At 39.6% G+C, this 18980-nt stretch overlaps 1 protein-coding gene across 5 annotated transcripts in view; it reads left to right on the top strand.

Annotated features, from left to right (window-relative positions):
- Positions 1-18980, top strand: part of LOC108276812 (unconventional myosin-XVIIIb) — a 123923-nt gene that overhangs the window by 57966 nt on the left and 46977 nt on the right. For all 5 annotated transcript variants that reach the window (XM_053686687.1, XM_053686686.1, XM_047161135.2 and 2 more), the window contains 11 exons: positions 2349-2499; positions 2643-2752; positions 2926-2991; positions 3085-3213; positions 6486-6629; positions 7012-7101; positions 7551-7670; positions 11883-11988; positions 13115-13239; positions 17048-17202; positions 17416-17539. In XM_053686687.1, the coding sequence (XP_053542662.1) occupies positions 2349-2499; positions 2643-2752; positions 2926-2991; positions 3085-3213; positions 6486-6629; positions 7012-7101; positions 7551-7670; positions 11883-11988; positions 13115-13239; positions 17048-17202; positions 17416-17539 (1320 nt within the window). The remainder of the gene's footprint in view (positions 1-2348; positions 2500-2642; positions 2753-2925; positions 2992-3084; positions 3214-6485; positions 6630-7011; positions 7102-7550; positions 7671-11882; positions 11989-13114; positions 13240-17047; positions 17203-17415; positions 17540-18980) is intronic.

Below are 18980 nucleotides of genomic sequence, written 5' to 3'. Positions count from 1 at the left end.
AAGAGTTCCATGAAGTGGATTATTTTCCGATTCTCCATCATGTCTGGGTACGGGGAAAAAAACAGGGAGCACTGGAGTAAAAAACCTCGGCAGCATGCCGGATCTCTGTCATACTTCTCCGGCGCTGGAGTGGGAGGTAAGCGTGTGGTCGGTGCCGTAGAAAGCTGCGTGGGTTGGTTTAGCCGAGCTACCTGCTCAGTCAGGTTTGCGAGACGGTGATCATGGTCACTAATCATCCAGCCATTTCCCTCGATGGCTTGCGGCCAGCGGGGATCTCCCGCTGCTTCCATTGGAAAGCGAAGTATTCTGTCATGAACCTCGAATCGGCACGGAAGTAGGAGCGGATGGCAGGTGTAGAGCTTGGTATCGGGAAGTACAAGAAACGTAGTCGTAAGACAGGCAAAGGTCAAGCGATCGGACGAACAACACAAATGGGGTCAGGCAGAGAGCGTAGTCGAAACCAGAAACAAGGGTCGAGGATCACAAGAGGACAAACTAACTAGAACGGCTTGGTAACGCAGAGAAACGAGTTGACTCAGCGTATACTTCGCATAGATTCTGGGTGAATGAATTCCCTAAGTACTAGCAGTGAGAGTGTGTGTGTGAGATTGGTGCCAGGTGTGTCTGATCAGAACTCCGGGGATGGTGAGCGCATGCATGCAGAGAAGTGAGTGTTGCATCTTGGGAATTTGAGTTCTGATCTGACTGAGCTGTGACACACTTGATTGCATACAATTTCCTCGTGGATGATGCTCTAGCATTCAACATGGTCTCTACAACCTCAGTTGTGAGACCAGAATCTATGAGCTGGTGCCCCTCAGGGGCCAGACCCACAGTTTCCACAGTTCTGGCCGAGGGTGATAAATCAGCCCTCCGGCTTGAGACAGTAGATCGCTGTGGATGGGAATCTTCCAAGGAGTGCTGTCTAGTAGGGATATTATCTCTGAGAAGCTGAGCTGGCCAATAATATGCTACTAGCAACAGACATAAACGATCTTGGTGAAGTCTTGCTAGAACTTGTAGGAGCATAGCGATCGGGGTAAAGGCATATATGTGCTTTATATGTGTACATATATGTGCCACATGTGCACCATGGCGTCATTTCTATGACATTTCTAGGTCATTTATATGCCACTCCAGATGAGGGCCGCTCCAGAGACCGTGAGCTGGACAGCCGTATAAGACCGCACCCTGGCCTGCAACACTGCCATTGTCTGCAGTGACCCACAAGCAAGACCCACTACCGCATAGGCCTTGCTCACCAATGCTGAGTTGGCCTTACATGGTTTGGATGGCAAAGCCGGCCCAACTAAATTACCTGTCGTCGATGGAGAGAGGTAGCTTGCAAGTGCCTCCTCCACCTTCGGCATAGCTAAATAACTGTGCCGTTCATTCCCCATGATGACCGAATAATCTGACATTGTGGGGTTATAAATATGGCTTATGCATGGTTTTCCCCCAGAAGTATGATATTTTGTCATGCACTTTTGGAAAAAAGGGACTTTTCTGCAGTGTCAGGGAGATTTATTTTCACTGAGGAGAAAAAAGCTCATCCAGCCTTAGTAATCACTTCAAGAAGCTCTATATATGCTTGAGAGCTGCTGTTTTTAGCACACCCTTCAGGCTCCGCTGAGTCAGAGAGGAAATTTATTTATTTATTTATTTTGGTTTTCCATAGCGGAAAGAGTCACAATGTGAGCTCCAAAATCCAGACCCGAAAGACAGAGCAAAAGATAGAGCAGCGCTCGTCTCTGGCTCCTCTTTCGGATCCATACGAGATCCCCATATTCGTGAGGCTCTGAAACCCAACTCCCTTTGCCGAGAAGAGAGCGAGTCACAAGAGGAGCTGCCTAATTGTAAGCCGTTCACAATGCGCAGAATCAGACCTCTCGAGGGCTGCCCTGGCGTACACCAACCCTAGACACTTCACACAGAAAGTGTCTCACCCGCTGTGATGAAACGTGAGCAAGGCGCAACACACTTCCTGAATTCTCTCTCACTCATACTTTTCTCTCTTTTTTTTAAGGGACAGAAAAGTACAGAGATTTTTCTTTCTTTTTTTAAAAAAAAATATAGCGAGGAAATGAAGCATTATTCAAATGATGACTTGCAGTCTTGCTGAAGATAATACAGCTGACGGTGCTTCCCACAGCTTTAAGCTCACACAACGTCTTGTTCCTTTCTCAGGGAACAAGGTTACATGCGTAACCCAGACATTTTATATCTTTATAGAAAATTTCAATTTTTGTTTGTACTTGTATTTCAGATATTGAAGCAATGCTGTTCTGATGTAATTTAATATCTCTCTCTGTCTGTCTGTCTATCTGTCTCTCTCTCTCTCTCAACAGGATGCTCTCATAAACCTGATTCGTCGTGCACAGCCAGTTTTCCTACAGTGTCTCAGTGCTAAGGTTGACGGTGGTGGCGTTGATGTTCCTGCATTACGCACCCAGCTACACGCAACCCACTTACTACCTGCTTTGCAACTGTATCGTATAGGTCTCACACATATTTTCACTCACATTCAGCTGCTATTGTAATCACTATTACTATTATACTGAAATGGCATTGATGGACAAGGCTGTGTTTAAATTCAATGCTCATAATCAGGCTAGTTTGTGACTAGTGTCTCTCTATCCCAGGCTACCCCGATCATATGTCTCTGAGTGATTTCCGCTGCCGCTTCCAGGCACTGTCACCTACTGTAATGAAACGCTATGGTTCTGTCTTTATCACTCCAAATGAGAGAAAGGTGTGAAAATCTAAGTGGAATGCACATACATACATGACAATTTTCTGTCTATTGCCATTTTATTTAGAATTCAATGTTAAACATGAAAACAGGTGTTCATGTTATTGATTTGAACTTATTGATGTGAAAGTTACCTAGTTAAAAATGTTTGAATCCCTGATTATCTCTTGCAGGCAGTGGAGGAATTATTGATCAAATTGGATCTGGATAAGAAGAGTATTGTTCTGGGAGCAAGCAAGGTGCGAGTCTACATTAACATAAAAGGATCCTGTATAGTTGTCACGGATGTGTGTATTTATGGTTTTGTGTGTGTGTGTGTGTGTGTGTGTTAGGTATTCTTAAAACATGGTGTCTTGAAATTGCTGGTTGTGCAAAGGGATGGCTTGGTCAACAACTGGCTGGTGCAGATGCAGGCCGCCTGTTTGGGGCATTTGGCACGGCAGAGATATCGCCGTCTGAAGGTGAGATCCAGGCCACGCATTTCTACAATGCAAGATGGAAGTTGCAGGACAGAATTAGTTAAAATGGAAACACTCTTAAACATAAATATCAGCCATAACGTTAAAACCACTGATCAATTATCTCATTACAGTGGTACCTGTCAAGGGGTGGGATATATTAGGCAGCAAGTGAACAATCAGTTCTCAAAATTGATTTGTACGAAACTGGAAAAATGTGTATGTTTCCTGATTCCAACACAGGAACCAGGAAACAGAGAAGGGGGTGTTCTTAGAGAGGTGAGCGTGTTCACAGTAAACTTATCAGGTACCAATGGGACCTGCACACACACACTCCCCATAAACGGCGAGGAACACCCAGTGATCCATGAGCCTACAACATCTCCCACCACTCACATGCTCCCTCCAGACAGGGCATGAGTCATTGTTTATACTTATATGTGTTCTCAAGGCTAATACAATAAAATCTGTATGTGTATGTGTTAAGGTGAGACGAGAAGAGGCCCCCTAGGGGCTGCTTGATTGTGAATTTTCTCCTGTCTCGGGTGAGCTTGTTCTAGTTGGGCACCGTTTCAGTCTACTGGCATGGATCCACTGGGGTTGAGAGTCAGTGAGCACGGCTGTGCGAGTGATGCCATTGTGTGAGGTGCATAGGCGGCTTCTCCAACCTTCCTGGGATTTTGTAGTACTGTATCACTGAAAAGGGGAGTAGGTTTCTCTGCAGGTAAAGGGAGAGAAGCAAAGATATTACCATGCACTTTGTTCAGTTAACACTTGAGTGTAATCACTGACAATCATGTTCCAGGTCTTCTGTAAACAATTTAAAAAACCCCCAAAACACCAGGATTAGCTTTAGTCCACAGGGTTGGAACTGGTCTGGCCATTATGATTTCAAAAGGAGATAACTGAGACTCAGCATGAGTTACGAGAGTTAGAGGGCCTGATGGTAGTGGAATCAGCTGTACTTGTAACTGAATAATTGTCAGTTTGAAGGCTTTCATTGATATAGACTGACCACTTCCACCCATGTCTAATGATTTACATATAGAACAAATAAGACACAACAAAGACAGCAAACAACAAAGATGACACACAACAAAGACAGCAGGAAGGTGTTGCGTGGCGGTAAAGTATGTTCACACAGCAGGAGGATCAGAGAAAAAAATATAGAGAAAAAAGAAAGCAATATAGTGCATGACTGACTCAGGTTATCCTCCTATTTCACAATTCTTTAAACAAAGGGTAATACAATAAAGGCTGAGAGAAAACTGTATACAGAGGCCAGAGCCAAATCCTCCTATTTCAAAATTCTTTGAAGAAGGGTAATGCAATAATGCTGAGAGAGAACACTACTAAGTGGGCGGAGCCAAATAACTAATTATATTTACAATAATGCAGAGAGAGAACACTACTCATCGACTGGGGCCAAATAACTATTTATATTTATGATCATGCCGAGAGAGAACACTACTCAGCAGCCGGTGCCAAATTGATACATCTCATGTTTTCTCATGTGATTTGTTGTCGGAGTCGGAGTAGATCTTCTTTGTTATCTAAATCTGAATGCCATCTTGATGTTATTCATGCATTACTATTATCTATTCATTATTACTGTGCCTCTATTTTTGTCTTTTTTGATTTATTTATTTTTATCTATTTACTGTATTGGTGGTTGTAACCCTTTACGTAACATTTTGTCCCATGAGGGGGAAATATGTGTGGACACTGAGAGGATATTGGAAACCATGGACTGCTCTGTAAGACATTTATACCTGTGCTATATCTCTGAACCACTAATTGTACTGTACGACTGCACTTGATAAAATGGAATAAAAAGTAGTTAAAAATAATAATAATGCAGAGAGAGAACACTACTCAGTAGCCGGAGCCAAAATACAGATAAAGACTCAGCTAACAGTTACTTCTAATTGCTTCCATAGAACACCACAAAATATTTATGCAACACATGTAATAAAATTGGGATACATGAGATATCTACTTCAAGGCAGAGAAAACAAATTAAATTATTCTTACCTCTCAGTAGATATCCTGGACAAGCCCCCAGAAAACTGTTGATTTGAAATTAGAGTATCTCCGGGTTACGATTCTTAAGAAGAGAGAAAGTGAAAACACACAAGAAAGATGGCGCTTTCACCTCACTACACACTTCCCACACCAAGCGCTTGGGAGAATTTACCAAATGACTCACAAAGTTCAAATGGCAAGATCTCTGATTTATTCAAAGAAAAGCAGAGTATATATTAGGTTGGCACACAACAGAGATAATGGGTTAACTATTGATTGGCTAGGTGTAAGGGTATATTTGCATGAAACAGGAAGGTATGTAAATGCATGCAAATAGTATTCTGGGAGGTAAAGGAATGTGCAAGTGGTCAGGGGCTTCATCCATGCACACCTAAGTCAACAGAGAAAAAAAGACAAAAGGTGATAACACAGGAACCAGGTAAGGGAATACACAAATAGTGAGGGGCTAGAAAAAAAGTGCTATCACAGAGAGAGGAGAGTGTTCACAGTAAACTGATCACTATGTGTAAGGATCTAAGCAACTTTGACAAGGGAAGAATTGTGATAGCTAGATGACTGGGTCAGAGCATCTCTAAAATGGCAGATCTTGTGGGGTGTTCCCAGTATGCAATGGTTAGTATCTACCAAAAGTGGTCCAAGGAAGGACAACCAGTGCACCAGCTGAAAAGGTCATGGACACCCAAAGCTCACTAGAAGAAGGTGGACTGATAGAAGAAGGTGGACTGATCTGATGAATTGTGTTTTCTTGTTGAATTATGTTATGGCTGGGTGTGTGTGTGCGTCGTTTATCTGGGGAAGAGATGGCACTTGGATGCACAATGGGAAGAAGGCAAGCCGGCCGAGGCAGTGTGATGCTCTGGGAAATGTTCCGCTGGAAACCATGGATCCTGGCATTCATGTGAATGTTACTCTTACCTCTTACACTGCCACAGTAATTAGTGTAATTAGCAGGAAGGTGTTACTACTGAAATGCACAATATTAGTTAATCATCAACAAGTGTGACTACAGTACCTCTATAAAAGCAGATCCTTTGGCAGTTTGGGTCTGGAGTACTCAGGTGTGTGTCTACATCAGGCCATGAAGAAAGAACATCAGCCATGATGTCAGAGAAGCAATTGTTGCTACCCTTATTGATATCTTTTCGCTGCTCTTATTGATCTCTGAATTCTTATGGCGAATATCTATCTGTTAAAAGTCTGAATTATTGTGTGCTTGTTCTGAAAAAAAGGTGCAACAGATGGCTGTGAGATGTATCCAGCGAAATGTCCGTGTTCTGGACCGAGTCGCCTCCTGGAGTTGGTGGAAATTGCTGTGTAGAATGCGTCTTCTGCTGGACGTTAATATAGATGAACACAAGATCCGGGCAAAAGAGGTAGGCTATGTATCTTAAATTATATTGCAGCCGTTCTAAGTTCTTGATCATTGTGTTACAACCATATGTTATATTATATTATGTTATGCTTATTATATTTGTTTGTGTGTGTTCATTTGGTCATTCTAGGTTATTCATTAAAAATGCTATATGACTAACCCATAAAAATGAAATAAAAATAGTATTTCGATTCAAAACTATACACACATATTAGGAAAATCCTAATAACAGAGGTATTGTTCCAAATGTTTTGTTAATATTGATAAAAGTGTTGCTACAAATAAAAAAGGAAAGACTAAGTAATAAACAGACCTTAAAGGGAAATTGTGTAGATGTGAACAGGGTCTAAATTTGGTGGTTATTTGCTGTTTATTTGCTTCAGGATGAGATCAGTATACTGAGGAGGCGACTAGAGAAGTCTGAGAAGGAACGTATTGAACTTAGACAGACTGCAGACAACCTGGAGACCAAGGTGTGTGTGTGTTTGTGTGTGTGTGTGTGTGTGTGTGTGTGTGTGTGTGTGTGTGTGTGTGTGTGTGCGTGCGCGTGTGTGTCTTTAACTAATGCCGTTTAAATTATTTAAATCTGTATGAAATAAGAAATTTCTTTCGTAAAGCCAACCGGCAATTTCTATAAATGATGAAATCAACTTAAATAAATCTTATCAAAAAGTATTGCCTAATGCACAGTTTGTGTGTACGCGTGTGTGTGTGTGTGTATTTGCGTGTGTGTGTGCATGTGCGTGTGTGTGCGCACGTGCCTTTACCTACTGCCATTTAAATTATATAAATCTCTGAGATATCAAATTTCTTTTTTTTTTAAATCTAACTGACCATTTATATAAGTTGATGAAATCAACTTAATACAGTCTCATGAAAAAGTGCTGGCTAATGCATATTTTGTGTCTGTATCTGAGCACAGATAATGGCTGTGGTATCTGAGCTGAGTGATGAGAGGTTTTGGGGAGAGGCTGTGAGTCAGGCCTTAGACACAGAGAGAGCAGAGAGACTTCGTCTCACCAAGGAAAACAAGGAGTTACAGGTATCCCTTCTCGAACAATTAACAAACACGTAATTTCTCTTTAGCCAATAACTTCACACCTTTTAATTCAATATTTTATTTGTATAGCTCTTTTAACAATGGACATTGTCTCAAAGCAGCTTTACGGAAATATATAAACACAGCATACAGATTTTAAGTGTGTGGATTAATCCCAGTTGAACAAGCTGGTGGAGACAGTAGCAAGGAAGACTGTGCTTTGCATAAAAGAAAGTCTATTCGTGGTAGGCTTGAGTAGACAAATATGTTTTCAGCTTAAACTTAAACACTGAGACTGTGTCTGAGTCCCGAACACTAATTGGAAGGCTATTCCATAACTGTGCGGCTTTGTAAGAGAAAGCTCTCCCCCCTGCTGTAGCCTTCACTATTCGAGGTACCGACAAGTAGCCTGTACCTTTTGATCTAAGTAGGTGTGGTGGATCATAGAAGACCAAAAGTTCTCTTAGGTACTGTGGTGCGAGACTGTGCAGTGCTGTATAGGTCAATAGTAGTATTTTATAATCAATGCGAGATTTCACTGGCAGCCAATGCAGTGTCGATAAGATAGGGGTGATGTGGTCATACTTTCTAGTTCTAGTAAGAACTCTTGCAGCTGTAATCTGGACTAACTGGAGCTTGTTTATGCTCCTACTGGAACATCCAAACAATAAGGCATTACAATAATCTAGTCTAGAGGTGACAAAAGCATGAAATAATATTTCTGCATCATGTAGTGACATTATATTTCTTATCTTAGCAATATTTCTGAGATGAAAGAAGGCTATCCTAGTAATATTATCTACATGAGCGGCAAATAAAAGACTGGAGTCAGTAATCACACCAAGGTCTTTTACTGCTGCACATGACGAAACAGAAAGACCATCCAGAGTAACTATGTAATCAGAAAGCTTATTTCTAGCTACTCGTGGTCCGAGTACAAGTACTTCTGTCTTGTCAGAATTAAGTAAGAGGAAGTTAATAAGCATCCAATGTCTAATGTCCTTTAAATATTCCTCAACTTTATTAAGTTGCTGTTTGTCATCTGGCTTTGCTGAAACATACAGCTGTGTATCATCAGCATAACAGTGGAAGCTAATTCCATGTTTATGAATAATTTGACCTAGAGGTAGCATATATAAAGTAAAAAGCAGTGGGCCTAAAACAGAGCCTTGTGGAACTCCAAATTTAACCTCGGTATGTGTGGAGAAGTCGTCATTTACATCTACGAACTGATAGCGATCGGTCAAATAAGATCGAGCCAGGAGAGGACTGTTCCCTTAATGCCAACAATGTTTTCTAGTCTATCAAGGAGAATAGTATGATCTATAGTATCAAAAGCTGCACTAAGGTCAAGTAACACAGGCAAGGTGACACAACCCTGATCAGTGGCTAATAGTAGGTAATTTACTACTTTAACTAATGCTGTCTCTGTGCTATGAAGAGGTCTAAATCCTGACTGATACATTTCATGAATGTTGTTCCTATGTACAGTGCATCCGGAAAGTATTCACAGCGCTTCACTTTTTCCACATTTTGTTATTTTAAAAGCCTTATTCCAAAATTGATTAAATTCATTATTTTCCTCAAAATTCTACAAACAATACCCCATAATGACAACGTGAAAGAAGTTTGTTTGAAATCTTTGCAAATTTATTAAAAATAAAAAACAAAAAAAGCACATGTACATAAATATTCATAGCCTTTGCTCAATACTTTGTTGAAGCTCCTTTGGCACCATTTACAGCCTCAAGTCTTTTTGAGTATGATGCTACAAGCTTGGAACACCTATTTTTGGGCAGTTTCTCCCATTCTTCTTTGCAGGACCTCTCAAACTCCATCAGGTTGGATGGGGAGTGTCGGTGCACAGCCATTTTCAGATCTCTCCAGAGATGTTCAATCGGGCTCAAGTCTGGGCTCTGGCTGGGCCACTCAAGGACATTCAAAGAGTTGTGCTGTAGCCACTCCTTCGTTATCTTGGCTGTGTGCTTAGGGTCGTTGTCCTGTTGGAAGATGAACCTTCGCCCCAGTCTGAGGTCCAGAGCATGCTGGAGCAGGTTTTTATCAATGATGTCTCTGTACTTTGCTGCATTCATCTTTCCCTCGATCCTGACTAGTCTCCCAGTTCCTGCCGCTGAAAAACATCCCCACAGCATGATGCTACCACCACCAAGCTTCACTGCAGGGATGGTATTGGCCAGGTGATGACTGGTGCCTGGTTTCCTAACGACATGACGCTTGCCATTCAGGCAAAAGAGTTCAAGCTTTGTTCAATCTTAGGTCTGAGAGTCCTTCAGGTGCCTTTTGGCAAACTCCAGGAAGGCTGTCATGTGCCTTTTACTGAGGAGTGGCTTCCAGACGGAAGTCTGGCCACTCTACCATACAGGCCTGATTGGTGGAGTGTTGCAGAGATTTTTGTTCTTCTGGAAGGTCCTCCTCTCTCCACAGAGACACGCTGGAGCTCTGTCAGAGTGACCATAGGGTTTTTGGTCACCTCCCTAACTAAGGCCCTTCTCCCCCGATCACTCAGTTTGGCCAGGCGGCCAGCTCTAGGAAGAGTCCTGGTGGTTCCAACTTCTTCCATTTATGGATGATGGCGGCCATTGTGCTCATTGGGACCTTCAATGCTGCAGAAATGTTTCTGTACCCTTCCTCAGATCTGTGCCTCGATACAATCCTGTCTCGGAGGTCTACAGACAACTCCATGGACTTCATGGCTTGGTTTGTGCTCTGACATGCATTGTTAACTTTGTGACCTTATATAGACAGGTGTGTGCCTTTCCAAATCATGTCCAATCAACTGAATTTACCACAGGTGGACTCCAATCAAGTTGTAGAAACATCTCAAGGATGATCAGTGGAAACAGGATGCACCTGAGCTCAATTTTGAGTGTCATGGCAAAGGCTGTGAATACTTATTTACATGTGCTTTTTTTATTTTTAATAAATTTGCAAAGATTTCAAAAAACCTTTTTCACATTGTCATTATGGGGGTATTGTTTATAGAATTTTGAGGAAAATAATTAATTTAATAGATTTTGAAATAAGGCTGTATCATAACAAAATGTGGAAAAAGTGAAATGCTGTGAATACTTTCCGGATACACTGTATGTATGAGCATAGCTGCTGTACTACAACCTTTTCAAAGATCTTGGAGATAAAGGGGAGATTTGATATTGGCCTATTTAAAAGAACTAATTTACAAGAATAGTTGCCTAAAAATGTAAAGGTGTAAAATATAAAATGTATGTTTAACCTGTTGTTTGTATTTCAGACAAAGCCTTTTTCTTTTACATCTTGTTTTTACTAACTATACTCAGCAAAAAAGAAACATCCATTTTTCAGGAGACTGTATTTTAAAGATAATTTTGTAAAAGCCAAATAAGCTTTACAGATCTTTATTGAAAAGGTTTAAACATTGTTTTTCATGCTTGTTCAATGAACCATAAACAATTATTGAACATGCAACTGTGCTCATGTATTCAACAGTCCTTAAGACACGAACAGTTTACAGGCGGTAGGCAATTAAGGTCGGTCACAGTTACAATAACTTAGAACACTAAAGGGCTCTTTCTACTGACTCTGAAAAACACCAGAAGAAAGATACCTACGGTGCCTGCCTCACCTGTGTGAACATGCCATAGGCCTGCTGTAGGGAGACATGAGTACTACAGATGTGGCCAGAGCAATATACTGCAATGTCTGTAATGTAAGACACCTAAGACAGGGTGACAGGAAGGACAGCTGAGCATCCTTGCAGTGGCAAACCACATGTAATCATGTGTCCCCCAAGATGTGATTGAGAATTTGCAAATGTCTTGGTGGAAGAGTGGGGTAACATCTCACAGCAAGAACTCACAAATCTGGTGCCATCCATGAGGATGAGATGCACTGGTGGCCACACCAGATACTGACTGTCACTACTGTTACCCCATCACTGCCCCCCCCCCTTGTTCAGGGACTCATTATTCCATTTATGTATTTCTGTTCGGCAAATGTCTGTGAAACTTATTCAGTTTATGTCTCAGTTGTTGAATCTTTTTATGCTAATACAAATATTTACACATGTTGAGAAATTTGTTTGAAATAAAATCATTTGAATGTGAGAGGATGTTTCTTTTTTTGCTGAGTATATTTTTAGACTTTTCTCCAATGGAATATTTTATGAGCTACACACAAACACCACAAAAGGCAAGATCCATATGCTGTGTATTTTAGGATCGTTTGGATCAGAGCAAAGTCACTGTGGAAGCACTAGAAAAGCAGCTGACTAAGGAGAAGCAGAGAGCCGAAAGCAAAGAGACACTGAGTGGCATGGCTACAGGTAGCACCTATTGCTTTCAGAATTCAAAGTTTGTTGCATTGAATAAGGCTCTCCTGAATAATATACAAACACAAAAGAGATACACTGGGCTGGATTGATATCACAGGGGAAGACCCTTTTTATTCTTATAGGTTTAAACAGTTTATGACAGTTTTCAAAACCAGAGACTGAAATTTCTTTGCAAAACACTGAATTTCTTTGTTTATTTGACTGCATGTTTAGAGTCATTATCCTAGCTTCCTGGCAAAGACAATGAGGTTCCGATCTAAAATATCCTGCTACTTATGAGAATTAATTAAATTTTATTCAAGAGATGATCAACACATCAGTAACCCAGCACCATATTTTACAGCAAACTTGCAGGCATTTCCTTGTATACAGTTGCCCTTTTTCACTACACATACTGATAAGGCTCATGGCCAAAACTTTTATTTTAACCAAATTTTTCTATAACACACAACAGTAATGCCAATAATGCCTTTTAAAGTTCAGGTACTGAATTTGTGGGCCGTGTTCAAGAAGGGGTTCTTTAAGTCAACCCTTCTAAACATTTTATTATAGATGTGACATTTCTGAAACTTCCATATTTGTGATCCTCTTTGACCCTTTACCATCCTTCTCAAAGGCCTAGTATGCATATGCTCCTGATTCCTGGCAAATTTCCAGCCATTACAGACTTGACACTTTTTTTTATGATCACCCTTTGTTCTTAATGTTAATCTAATATTTACACATTTATTGGTTTATATTTATTCATATCTATTACCTGAAAGCACAGCTACATTTGTTTTTCCAATTGTTTTAATATGAAATCCTAAGTATTAGACGGAGGACATTCTTTTGTTCAGGATTCAGAAAAAAAATAGAAATTTAAAATCTAAAATATCTTGTCATGTTCTTTCATCTTATAAAGCCAAGATTAATCAGTTTGTATAATATTAGCTCACTTAGTATCAGTTGTCATGGGAAGCATTGCTATTTGATAATTATTAACCTAAATTATAGACATCAGTGTCAGATGTCAAACTGTATTCCTTTGTGTGATTTTTGCAAACATATTTGCTGTAGACTGAATTAATTGCATTTTATGTGGAACTCGATAAATTATTTAAAGTGTCTGTTTCAGAGGGTGAATTACAGATGCAGTTGGATTGTGCACAGACAGAAGTGAAGTTTCTACGCAGACGATTGCATCAGACAGATGAGAGGTTTGAGGTTGAGAAAGAGGCACGAGAACTGTTGGACACCAAGGTATCAAACTGTGGTATCTTCACATACTCTCATCAGTTAGGTCTTTACTCTGTATATCATATATTGCAGTATCCCTATATGCTTAGACACAGGATTGTATATAGTGTACAGTGCTGTGAAAAAGTATTTTCTTCTGTTTTTGTGTATATCTCATTCTAAATAGTTTTAGACCATCTAACGAAATGCAACATAAAATAAAGGCAGTGTGAATAAACACACAATACAACTTTTATTTATTTATTTGCATTTTTAGTGAAGCAAAAAATTGTCCATCACCTATCACCAATGTGAAAAAGTTAAACTTAAAATCTGCTTGTACCAATTTCAGCAGCAATAACTGCAACCAAATGCTTCCAATAAATGGAGATCAGTCTTTCACTTACTTCTAGGACTAGGATTTACTCCTATGCTTTGGATCATTGTCTTGCTGCATAATCCAGTTGCACTTGAGTTTCTACTTATGGTCTGAAGACTGGACATCCTCCTATAGGATTTTCTGGTAGAGAGCAGAATTCATGTCTCCCTCAATTATTGCAAGTTGCTCAGGCCCTGAAGCAGCAAAGCAGCCCCACACCATTACACTTCCACCACCACGCTTGACCATAGGTATGATGTTCTTTTTGTGGAATTCTGTGTTTGGTTTACACCAAATGTAATGGAACCCCTGTCTTCAAAACAGTTCCACTTTCAACTCATCAATCCACAGAACATTCTCCCAAAAGGTTTGAGAATCATCAAGGTATGCTTTGGCAAAATTCAGACGAGCATTAATGGTCAGTTAGCAGTGGTTTTTACCTCACCACTCTTCCATGGATGCCATTTTTTACCCAGTGTTTTTTAAAAAAGTGGAGTCATGAATAGTGACCTTCACTGATGCAGGAGAGGCCTGTAGGTCTTTTGATGTTCTCCTTGGCTCTTTTGTGACTTCCTGGATGAGTAGTTGCTGTGCTCTTGGAGGATTTGTGGAAAGTTGACCACTTCTGGAAATGTTCACTACTGTGCCAAGTTTTTCCAATTGGAGATAATGGCTCTCACTGTGGTCCTTTGGAATCCCAGAGCCTTTGAAATAACTTTGTAACCTTTCCCAGACTGATGTATTTCAATCACCTTCTAGCTCATCATTTCTGGAACATTTCTGGATAACTTTTTTGCTTCAATAAATAACTATAATTTAAAACATATATTATGTGTTTACTCAGGTTGCCTTTCTTTTATCTTAGATTTTGTTTTAATTTCTGAAACAATTTAGTATGAGATATATACAAAAACAGAAGAAATAATCTTTTTCACAGTACTGTATCTGCACATGATCCAAAACCTACAGGTTCATTGGTAAAGCATGGTCCTAAAAGTAGACAAAGAGAACCCAATTAAACAAATGAGACAAAAAATATTATACTTACTCATTTATATATTAAGGAATATTATCCAATATTACAGAAGAAATCAGGATACTTTTTCACAGCACTGTAAATAGCATGTCAAGTATGGGAGCAGAGGAAGTATGTGCACATTTCAATGTATCACAATAATATATATAATATAAGTATGTGTGTGTATGTATATGTGTATATATATATATATATATATATATATATATATATATATATATATATATATATATATATATATATATATACACACACACACACACACGCACACACACACTGTATATATACAGTGGGGTAAATAAGTATTGAATGTGTCAACATATTTTTCAGTAAATATTTGTCCAAATGAGGCTATTCACATTAAATTTTCACCACTCTTTGGTATTAACTCAAGAAATCTGGAAATATAAAGAATTCACAACAATTAATTCCATAAATAAAGTAATGTGTAATAAAATGGAATGACACAGGAAAAAAGTATTGAACACGCTAAGAAAAAGCAGTTATCCAATGCAAGATAAGGCAAGGAACCAGCTGAAATCCATAAGTAATTATACCTCTTATCTGTGAAAATTAATATCAGCTAGGTTATGAAATTGATAATCTATAAAAAGGCTTTTCGTTAACAAGAGTCACACTAGAAACCTCTCATAATGGGTAAAAGCAAGGAGCTCTCCCAAGACCTTCAGAACCTTATTGTTGCAAAACATATTGATGGAATCGGATATAGACGTACTTCAAAACTTCTGAATCTTCCAGTAAGCACCACTGGGGCCATTATCCATAAGTGGAAGCAACATCACTCTGTCATCAACCAGACACACACAGGAGCTCCTTTCAAGATTTCTGACTAGGGAGTCAAAATAATAGTTGAAAGAGTAGCCCAAGAGCCAAGAACCACTCAGAAAGAGCTCCAGAAACACTTGGAGGCAGCAGGTGCCATCATCACAGAGCAAACAATAGGCAATGCACTCCACTGCTCATGCTCACCTCACAAGACTCCATTACTAAAGAAAAGGCATGTTGACGCTCATTTAAAGTTTGCTACAACTGATTTGGACAAGCCTATGAAATACTGGGAGAGTGTAGTCTGGTCAGTTGAGAACAAAATGTAACTTTTTCTCTGTCATACTACATACCATGTTTGGAGAAGAAATGGCACTGCACATCACCCTTAAAACACTATATCAACAATGAAGCTTGGAGGTGGAAGCATCATGGTGTGGGGCTGTTTTTCATCGCATGGTACTGGCAAACTTCATATAATTGAAGGAATGATGAATGGAGCCCTTTACCGGAAGATTCTTGAGAAGAATCTGCTGCCATCCATCAGGATGATTTTGAGATGTGGCTGGACCTTCCAGCAGGATAATGATCCAAAGCATACAGCAAAGGAAACTCGATTGGTTTCAGAGAGAAAAAAAATCAAGGTGTTAGAATGGCCCTGACTTGAATCCAATTGAACAAGATTTAAAGACAATATATTTAGAAAAATGGGCCAAAGTCACACCTGAATATTGCAGCCGATTAATTTCTTCATACAGGAAGCATCTTGAAGCTGTCATTACAAACAAAGGCTTCTCCACTAAGTATTAAATAAATTTCAGTTAGCGTGTTCAATACTTTTTTCCTGTGTTATTCCACTTTACTACACATAACTTTATTTATGGACTTTAATGTTGTGAATTTTATATATCCACATTTAATTAGATTTAATTTGTCTGGACTTGAGGGCGCACGGTGGCTTAGTGGTTAGCACGTTCGCCTCACACCACCAGGGTGTGCAGACTTTGCATGTTCTCCCCGTGCTGCGGGGGTTTACTCCGGGTACTCCGGTTTCCTCCCCCAGTCCACAGACATGCATGCTAGGCTGATTGGCGTGTCTAAAGTGTCTGTAGTGTATGAATGGGCGTGTGAGTGTGTATGTGATTGTGCCCTGCGATGGACTGGTGATGGATATATATATATATGTGTGTGTATGTGTGTGTGTGGTGTGTGTAGGATATATATATATATATATATATGCTTATAAATAATAGTCTTATCTGAGTTGAAATCCCAGCACTGCCAAGCTGCCCCTGTTGGCATTTAACCCTCAACTGCTCAGTTGTATAAATGAGATAAGCTCCGGATAAAGGGGTCTGCCAAGTGCCATAAATGTAATGTAAATGTAATAGCACAGTACATACTAACTACAGACATCAGGAGTGGCTTCAATAGAATGAACTGTAGACACATCTATACATGTTCTGACCAAACCTTCCATAACACCCCATATCATTAACTTATTTAAATTATATAATTGGCCATCGAAACACAATAAAAAATTTGAAGATAACATGCACACCTTTTCTACTGTTCATCATATTTTCCTGTGGGTGGCGGTTTAACACTGTCTTCTTACGCCCATACCAAAGGTTTTGGAGCTGCAAGCCCAGCTGGAACAGTCAAAACGTATGGTCACAGAGCTGAAGCGGCACTGCTGGCACGTGACTTCCGACCTGCAAGATGCCCGTGTGCTTATGGACAGCTTGCAGGCACGCATTCATGACCTGGATAGGAAGCAGAGGAGGTGTGTTGCTTCACTTCAGGCAAAATGTCACATTAGCATACAAGTGATCACTATTCATATGCATCTAATATGTACATGCCCTTTTTCCTTCTCATGTCCATATCAGTATGTTTGGATGTGTGTTGGGGTATATGGGTCTGCATTTATGGATCTTTACATGCTCATGTTGTAATGTATGTGTATTCTAGTGATGTTCAAAAATGTTGTTTACAGGTTTGACAGTGAGCTTACCAGGGCTCTAGAGGAAGCAGATAATGAGAGAGAGCAAAAGGACAAGGCCATTCAGGAGAACATAGCTCTGGGAGCAGAAATCTTTTCTCTCCATCGGACTCTGAAGGTATTGGACCAGGGTCAGACTTCAGTTATCTGTGAAAAATGTATACCTTCTGATGCTATAAGATGTAAAACCAGTAGCTTTTTAAAATGTTTGAGAATATAATATTTGCTGTTAAACAAAACATTAATTCCATGAGTGTAGTTAAGCTTTTTTCCTGTGTTTCCTTACTTCATTGCTCCCATACCAACAACTAGCAATACAAAAGAGATGTCATTAATGTTATCTCCATTGCTGTTTAAGTGTCTTGTAACTGGAAAAAAGAAATCATCCGTTCTGATGGTTCAACAGATTACATCACCTACACTAGCAGGAAAAAGAATAAAAAGGTGCGATGAGTGACAAAAACTGACCTTTTAGGAGATTTTAGGGGCTATATTAAGAAATTTGCAAGTGGATCATTTTGAACAGTTGCATGCAGAAAAAACAGTTACTCTTTGGCTGATCATTCAGTTCACTTCTGACAAGCATGTCTTTGATGTTTTTGTCATATCTGTAGGAGATGAAATTATTTGGAATTGATCTAAAAAGGGCCACAGCAATGTCAAATGTCTAAAATAGTTTTTCTTCAATAGTTTCCTTCCTGGAACACAGAGATGTTACTTACATGTTCATGTTCAGGAACGCAAGGCCGATTTTCTGGCTTTTTTTTTGCCATTGGTTCGTCCATGTGTCTGTCCGTTTGTACTTCCATCCGTGTATCAGTCTGAGATACTCAATAGCACAATATTTCAAGAACGAGTTGAATGTTTATAAGCTTTATATGGAATTTTCACTGTATCCGACATATGAATGGATTATAATTTGCCAGTGATCCAAACAGGGACAAGATCAAATGACTGAAATAGTTTTCTATAGTAGCTTCCTTCCTGTTTGACTTATATTTAAGGGTATTTCAGGCATACAAATTAGTAACAAGAACGGTAACAAGAAGAACTAGATTTATTTGCAGTGGAGGCATCCCTATTGATGTTTTTGGTGTTGAGTTCTACTTGTGGGTGTAATTTCAGCTACTGTTTTATTAAGATAATAAGCTAGCATCATAGGAATTCTCTCTGTTCTAGTGGTGGATTGTAGAGGTCAGTCAATCCATTATTTCAATAGTGGTCATATGTGGGCTTAATGACATTGCAGTTACTGTCCATTTGCTGAGATATTGCTGTGCTATGTACTCATTCTTGGGTAGATTGTGGCTTTTTTTTTGATAATTTTATTTTGCCACTTTCTCTAATGTAAGGATTGATAAAGAAATCCAGTGCCTGGAATTCTCTGGCTGAAGGTGTCCAGGGTGATTTAGTGAGGCTATATTTAGAGAAGTCAATAAGGTTAGAAGTGACTTGAGAAAGTCTGGATTGTGTATTTTGGACATACTTATTAAAGCATGAAGCTTCAAATGACCATTGATAAATCGTCACAAAAAATCTTTACTGTTGTAAAAATATAG

The sequence above is a fragment of the Ictalurus punctatus genome, chromosome 16, assembly GCF_001660625.3.
Source record: "Ictalurus punctatus breed USDA103 chromosome 16, Coco_2.0, whole genome shotgun sequence".
Taxonomy (NCBI): Eukaryota; Metazoa; Chordata; class Actinopteri; order Siluriformes; family Ictaluridae; genus Ictalurus; species Ictalurus punctatus.
The sequence above is the reverse complement of the archived record's forward strand: the minus strand, read 5'-3'. Positions and strand labels throughout refer to the sequence as shown.